This window comes from Malurus melanocephalus, unplaced genomic scaffold, assembly GCF_030028575.1.
Source record: "Malurus melanocephalus ecotype Western Australia unplaced genomic scaffold, MMel_1.1 scaffold_1039, whole genome shotgun sequence".
Taxonomy (NCBI): domain Eukaryota; kingdom Metazoa; phylum Chordata; class Aves; order Passeriformes; family Maluridae; genus Malurus; species Malurus melanocephalus.
In genome coordinates, this window is record NW_026624271.1 from 81,085 (window position 1) to 88,770 (window position 7,686).

The 7,686-nt window shown below is 39.5% G+C and overlaps 1 protein-coding gene across 1 annotated transcript in view; it reads left to right on the forward strand.

Annotated features, from left to right (window-relative positions):
* Window positions 1-7,686, forward strand: part of PPP2R2A (protein phosphatase 2 regulatory subunit Balpha) — a 40,096-nt gene that overhangs the window by 26,187 nt on the left and 6,223 nt on the right. Inside the window, exons 3-7 of the mRNA XM_057386732.1 lie at window positions 2,644-2,741; window positions 5,785-5,950; window positions 6,373-6,485; window positions 6,635-6,812; window positions 7,448-7,612. Coding sequence (XP_057242715.1) covers window positions 2,644-2,741; window positions 5,785-5,950; window positions 6,373-6,485; window positions 6,635-6,812; window positions 7,448-7,612 — 720 coding nt within the window. The remainder of the gene's footprint in view (window positions 1-2,643; window positions 2,742-5,784; window positions 5,951-6,372; window positions 6,486-6,634; window positions 6,813-7,447; window positions 7,613-7,686) is intronic.

Sequence of the window (7,686 nt, forward strand, 5' to 3'; positions counted from 1 at the left end):
AGGCAAGGATCATTTCCCAGGGAAAGAATCATTTCTCACGGAAGGAATCATTTCCAGGGACGGTCTCACTTCCCGGCGTGTGGCCAGCAGGGGCAGCTCTGTATTTGCAGCTCCAACCTTAGGACAGGAGAGAAAACAGCAGGGACTGGGGATGCTCCACTGAACGGCTGAAATCATCAGGGAATTCCAGTCACCACTGGAAATGAGAACGATAAAATTGATGATTTTTTTTTTTTTTGGCAATGAGGGTGTTAACACAGATGAGAATCCACAGGTGAATCTGGCACTGAAATGCTTCCCCTGCATTTCTCCARCACATTTAAATCCACCCAGCTCATCCTTGCACCAAGGTATGGGAATGTGGAATTCCAGACAGGAAATTCCTGGGTTTGAACTGCTTGTGTGCTCTGTCTGTGTGAAATCTGCACCTCAGCCCTGGTTTGGGATCATTTCAGCAGAAATAATTTTTTTCTGTCATTTTTAGCACATTTTGTTTTGTCCTTGGAAAAGGAACGATCAGAGATTACACCGTGGAAGGCACATTGGATTTATTGATGGATTTTGAAGTTTAAAACTAATTAATACCTTCCCGTTTTGATTGCTGCTAAGGAGTGGATTTGGATTTAATTTAAAATTGATCCAAGTGCTTGGAATGATTTGTGTGGTGTCAGTCAGGACTTTGTCACCACTGCCTGACCTGCTGGGCTCCCTGAGTCTGTGACAAAGCAACTCCTGTGTCAGATCCCTCAGGAAAAACTTGGATTCCCCTGAAAATCCAAATAAATGCAGAAAGCAAGAATCTTCTGGGATCTGCAGGAAAGTGGTTATCTTTCTGCTATGTGATATTTGTATCATTAGTAAATACAATATAATATGAAATACAATATATACAGACCTAGGAAAACTGAGATTTTGATCCTTAATTAAAGGTTTTTCTTGCTGTTCTAATAATATTTCTGACCTTGTAAAACTTTTCTGTGGCTTTCACCAAATAATGATGGATTTAYCCATCAGTCTCAGAGGGATAGATGAGATTTCTGAGGCAGTTTTTACTTTTCTCTTCCCACACTCATGRACACCCTGGATCTGCTGATAATTTCCTGTATTGTCTTGACAGTTCCAAGTTTGTCGAAGTTTGTTCAGTTTTTCAATGTTTTTCACAATAGTAATTATTCTGTGTACTTCTCACTGCTGAGAGATGCTTTTCTTCAATTAATTGAGAACTTTTTAAGATCTTTTCCTACTGAAGTGCTTTGTATGGAAAAGTTCAGATTGGACTGGTTGGTTTGCACTTTCCTGTTTAATAAATTTTTAATTTTCTGCGTGTCCCGTTCACCTGGGTAAGGTGCCTATTAAATACCACATCTGTTTGCATCTGAAGCCATAAAAATYTGAGATAAATCACTTCTTCTTGTTCACAAATACAGGAATKATTGCCTTCTGCAGGGGAAAGATGWTGTGCTCASRAATTAAAGTTTTTTCTGTGTGTGATCTGGATCCTGGTTCAGTGAGGTTCAGGCTGAGGTTGTATTTCTGTCCTTTTTGAACTCTRAAATATTGGGAAATGGAGAATAAAGAAACCATTCTGTAGAAAATACTGTTTGTCAACATTTAAGTGGTGTGAAAGTGAAACGGCCTCAGGATTTGTGTGTGTAAAACTCCCAGGCAGTTTCATCTGCAGAAAATTACATTTATAGAGTTGTCTTGCAGTTTGGTGCTCCAAAAATGGTGTGGCTTTTGATTCAACTTATGATTCAAACTTTTTGGCTTTTGATTCAACTTTTGATTCAGTTTGGGAGTCCGAGGGATATTTGTACTTTTGGAAATGTGAATGGCTGAAGTTGTAATTTGTCCTTTCTGCTGTGTGAACAGCTCAGTTCAATATTAGGGATTACTGTTCTCTCAGTGTATATTCATAATTTAGTTTTTTGTAAAACTTCCTCATCCAGAAGAGAAACTCAAGGTTTTTTGAGACTTTCTGGGTTTTTTTTCTAATTTTCTGCAGCTGTTTTGTTTGTTCCTTGCATTTCTTAGACACTGATGTTTGAACTTTCCTCCCTGATACCTTTTACTTTTGAGTTGTCAAACATGCACTGAGTCCTTAAAAATAAAAAAGTGCTCTGAGGTCATGTGGGTGATAATTTTATCTAAATTATTAGCAATAATTGAGAAAATAAAGGTCGGGGTATGTATGTGCACAGTTTCTCTCTGCTGGTGTAGTTTGTGTTATCTGAAATACAATCAAAGTAGAAAAATCAGTTCTAAGTTGATCTGAAACCTTTAAGAACTAAATAATGCACAACTCTGAGCTTTGTAACTCTGGCCTGGTGATCGGGAGCTGCTTTTCAAATGTGCAGCTTAAAAAGTTCCTGCGGGATTTTCGAAGAAAATCCTACTTGCACTTTATAGCATAAATGTCCTTAAACTGAAGTATGGTTTGTTTTGTTGGGGTTTTTTTGTTGTTGTTGTTTTGGGTTTCTTTTTGGTTCTGGGGTTTTTTTTTTGTTTGTTTGGGGTTTTTTTGGGGGGGGGTATTTTTTGGTTGTTTTCATTTTGGTTTTTTTTTGTTAATTAAGGCTTTCTTGGCCACTTGGTATTTCAGTGCATGATTAATCTGTGGGGTTTATTTTTGTTGTTCTGCAGCGGATATAATTTCTACAGTAGAATTTAACCATTCTGGAGAGTTGTTAGCAACAGGAGACAARGGAGGCAGAGTTGTCATCTTTCAACAGGAGCAGGAGGTGAGTGCTGTCTAATTTCACGTATTTCTTGTTCTCTCTGTTCCTATTTATTCCCCTTTTAAAAAAGGARCCTGTTTTTATAAAACCCTTTACACCAAGCGCGTGCCTGTGTGACGAGTGATTAAAATACTGAAATTTTACAGTGAAGAAATGTAATGAGAACTTCGTGACACTGATAGGAATTATTTTAAACTYRMAGTCTAAAGAAGGGTGAAAAKGAAAAGCAAAAAGGGGKWRGRMMMMAAAARSCCYTGAGGGAGCTGAAGTTGGTTCTTTTRCAGTGATGATTTCAGATTTCACTGTCGCTGGGGACATTAAAAATTGCCCTTAAGCAAATGTGTGGCTGTGACCTCAGCTGTCCTTTTCCACTCTGATATCAATCAGGTAAAATCACAGAATCCTCACAGCAAATGAAGCTTTTTCTCCTTTTCTCCTTTTTATTTTTTGGTGTTTGGGCTCTACCCCCACATCAGAGAGGGCAGCTCTGGTTTGAACTGRGGCTGTAGTTGGAAGTGTTCAAATGGATTTCAAGGAGAAGGGATTTCAGRGAGATATCACCTCACTGCCTAGAAACATCAGTGAATCTTTTTTATTTAATTTTCCCTTCCAATTCCATTTTAAAGCCCCAAAATTGAGGAATTCCTGTTCCCAGAGCCCGTTCCATGGGTGACTGTCCCTGTGCCCAACACTCCCTCGGTCACTGGGGCCATCTAGTGGGGCTGCCTGGCACCACTCTCCAGCTCTTCTGGSCCTTTTTCATGTTTCCTTTCTATTTTTTAAAATTATTTTTTCACTCTTGAGTTGTATTTAGGCACCCTCTAATGTAGTTTAAAGCTGCAACAGCTCCTTGCCTTTTCCCAAGTGAGCTGTGCTTAAATAACTCCTCGATTTTTGTGCCTAACCCACGGCTCACATCCTTAAAAACTGAGATCCAGGTCTAGAAAAAAACACCTATGAAACTCCACAGATTTGGTTTTGGCATTTTTTTTTTTGTTTTTTTCTGTGCTTGAAGAATGATTTGTGTTTAGAGTTTTAATTCCCTGATGTGTTGGTAATTAGTTATTCCTACAACCAACCATCTTTTATATGTGAAAGTAGATAAAATACATATAATTTATTTGGATTTTTTTGCCCCTTTCTGCCACCCTGCCCGGGGAGAGCTTTGCAAACCACACCTGCAGGAAGGGAAACAATGCCAAAAAAAAAAACTCTGCAAAGCTGGGTGGCTTCACCCAGTGCCAAAGTGGTGCCAGCTCCAGGCTGGAATGTGGCAGTCGGTGCCATCAGTGCCAGGCAGGAAGTGAATCCTGCAGAAACTCAGCAGGAATTTGCGTAGGCACGGTGCAATTACCTAAATTGGAATTTAACATCAGCCACTCGGGCCAACACCTCTCCTTGTTTGGAATTTATTTTTTTTTAATCCAGCACCGTCAGACTGAGTTGAAATTTTGTTTTTAACTCAAGGATGGGTTTCAGCTATTCCTGGGTTTATATATTATACTGAGTTTTACTGGGATGCACACACACATAAAATATTTAAACCTCAATCGTTATGGTAAGGAAAGTTSCCTGAATTTCCTAAGGCATTTCCTACAGCACAATAGATTTCCTTTCCAAGCTGTTCCATGTTCACTTGTTAGTCCTGACTGAGGTTTAGAACAAAGTCCCTTCCGTTCCCCGGGCTGGGAAAAGCTGAGGTGTGGTGCACAATTCTGCTGCCAAATTGGATTTCCAAGCATTTATTCCTCTTCTCCCTCCCTGCCCCAGCTTATTTTAAAGTCTGGCTTATTTTAAAATTCCTGCCAGCTCTCAGGGTGTGAAGCAGGAGAAAATGATGTGAGGAATGTGACAAATGTGGGCCGGCAAGGGTTGGATCAGGTGTGTTTTGGGGAGGTACCGGGGATGAAATGAGGAGGAGGAAGGAGCAGAACATATCACAGCAAAGGCATCTCGTGCTGCAAGCTCTGCAGTGGGTTTGGAATTTGCTAATTGGAATAAATAATAAATAAAAATAAAATGAATAAAAAATTAGAAATACATATTTAAAAATAAATAATAAAATTTAAATAAATAAAAAATTGAAAATATAAGAATAGTAAGATAAAATTAAATAATTAATGAATAAAAATTAAATAGAGAATGAAAATATTTTAAAGTAAGATAAAGAATTAAATAAAAATATATAAAGAAATAAAAACTAAATTAATGAAAAAAGAAGATTAAAAAATTTAAATAGATAAAAAATAAATAAGAAAATTTAAAATAAATGAAAAATAAAACACCAAATTCAGCTTGAAACCACTTCAGATAACCATGGGGAACACCACATCAGAGATAGGTCCAGCTTTTTGCACCTAGCAGAGGGAATTCAAGGTTCAGTCCATGCATTCTTGCCTAAAACACAGCTTTAGGAAAGAGAATTTGTGCAAATTTTGCCATTTTCCAAACATCCCACCCGGCCAGGTAACTCCAGGGGTGACTCCAATGCCAGAGCTGCGTTCAGCAGAGGTGAGGAGCTTTTTCCCCTTCTGGAATAAAGAATAAAAATCTGCTGAAGCACTTGAGGAGCTCTCAGGGAACTTGGAGATGATGAAGCAGAAGAGAGGAGCTGCTGGTGTAAATTTAGAGGTGYCATGTGGGATTTCCACAGCGTGCCTGCAAAGATGAACGTACTCACAGAGTAGATTTGCCATATGTGTGTCTGGGTAGTAGGGGAAGGAAAATTCCCTTTAAACAGCAAAGGTGGAAAAATTAAAGATGAAAGAGTGATGAGTATTATTATTGTGGTTTTYTTTAATAAAATATTTAGGCAAAATATTTGTTCAGCTGCTCAGAATTAAATGTTATTCACATTCTGGAAATCTAAGCTGCTATATAATCTGTCTCTTCTGATATTTTCTTAGCCAAAGTAGTAGAAAATTCAATAAATTTCTTGTAAAAGAGGTGATGCTGATCTCACCTGGTTGACAGGCTGATGAAAATAAAGCAGATTATTCTCTAATGTACATTACACTCATGCCTTAATCATTTAATTCTCTTTTAGAACAAAACCCAGTCTCACAGTAGGGGAGAATACAATGTTTACAGTACCTTTCAAAGCCATGAACCAGAGTTTGACTACTTGAAAAGTTTAGAAATTGAAGAGAAGATCAACAAAATTAGGTGGTTACCCCAGAAAAATGCTGCTCAGTTTTTATTGTCTACAAACGGTAAGTTCTGAMTTTTATTTTGCACCGTWAYGTGTTTTTRTGTRGRTTTGCTGTTAGGATTGGGTTTAATYCTTTCCTAAAAGCTGRGATCAAGCTGGGTTTAACTGCAGGGATTGGGGGATGTGGCATCCCTGGTGCCCCCAGCATGGTTGGATGTATTTGGGATTCAGGGATTTTCAGAGCTCCCATTAATCACTCCCAGCAATCCCTGTCCTAACTAAAACTCGCTGGAACTCTTCGAAAAAGAACAAACTGTGGAGGAGGTTTTTTTTTTAATGCTTTTTTATCTTGTTTTCTCCCCGAGCAGCATTTTTGTCTTTTTTGGTGCACGTGGGCGGCCTTGCCTTGTTCGAAAGCATCAGCAGTGACGCCTGCTGTCTCTGCACAGCTCCCATTTTTAAACTCTGCTTATTTCATTGCAGATAAAACAATAAAATTATGGAAAATCAGCGAAAGGGACAAAAGACCCGAGGGTTATAATTTAAAGGAGGAGGATGGCCGGTATAGGGATCCTACTACAGTTACAACACTACGGGTGAGCACCTCCTGATCAGCTCATTCCTCCTCTCCCCATCACCCCATTAATTTTCTCTTTTTTATTACACACAAATATTGACTTTTAAGATATTTTTGAGCATGTGGAAGGTGCCTGTGACAGTTTTTCACTCTCCCCTTGCTCTGTAGGTGCCAGTGTTCAGGCCCATGGACCTGATGGTGGAAGCCAGCCCCCGGAGGATATTTGCCAACGCTCACACGTATCACATCAATTCCATCTCCATCAACAGCGACTACGAGACCTACCTGTCTGCAGAYGACCTGAGGATCAACCTGTGGCACCTGGAAATCACAGACAGRAGTTTCAGTATCCTCTGGCATTATGGGATGGGAGCAGGAAAACTGATTTTTATTTTCTTTAATCAAGAGCGTTTGGGATATAAAGAATTAATCTTCATTAATCTTCATTAATCCTGGTTATTTCTCTCTGGTTTTTGTAAGAGATTTTTACTTCTGGAAAATGAATGGTTTGGGTTGGAAGGGGTGTTAAAGCTCATCCAGGTGGGCAGGAACACCTTCCACTATCCCAGATTGCTCCAAACTGGCCTTGGACACTTTCAGGGGTGCAGCAGCCACACTTGTGCCAAGTTTTGAACACAGAATTACATTTTATCATGTAGCAGTATAGTCAGAATTTAAACAAAATTTATTTGAAATTTATTTATTTGAAATATATGAAAAACTTGGGGGATAATTTGTAGTATAGAATGAACTCATGCTGGAATAGAGCAAAACCAAAGCAGGTTTTTGCTGCTGTAAGAACAATTTGAAACCGAAACAGAATGTGATGTCACCACCTGGCTTTCCAGACAAATTGTGTGTCCTGATTTTAACTCTCGCTGATTTTAACTCCCTGATTTGTGCCTGAAAGCATCCAAAACTGAAAACCACCTTGAGAAAAACCCCATTTTTGTGGAGGCCATCCCTTAACGAGCTGTGCAGATATTGTAGATATCAAACCTGCCAACATGGAGGAGCTGACAGAGGTGATCACGGCTGCAGAATTCCACCCCAACAGCTGCAGCACCTTCGTCTACAGCAGCAGTAAAGGCACCATCCGCCTGTGTGACATGAGGGCGTCAGCTCTGTGTGACAGACACTCGAAATGTGAGTGTGTCCTGAGCCTCGGGACATCTGCTGGGGGATGCTGGCACAGCCTCCAGTGCCTGTGTGGGGTTGGA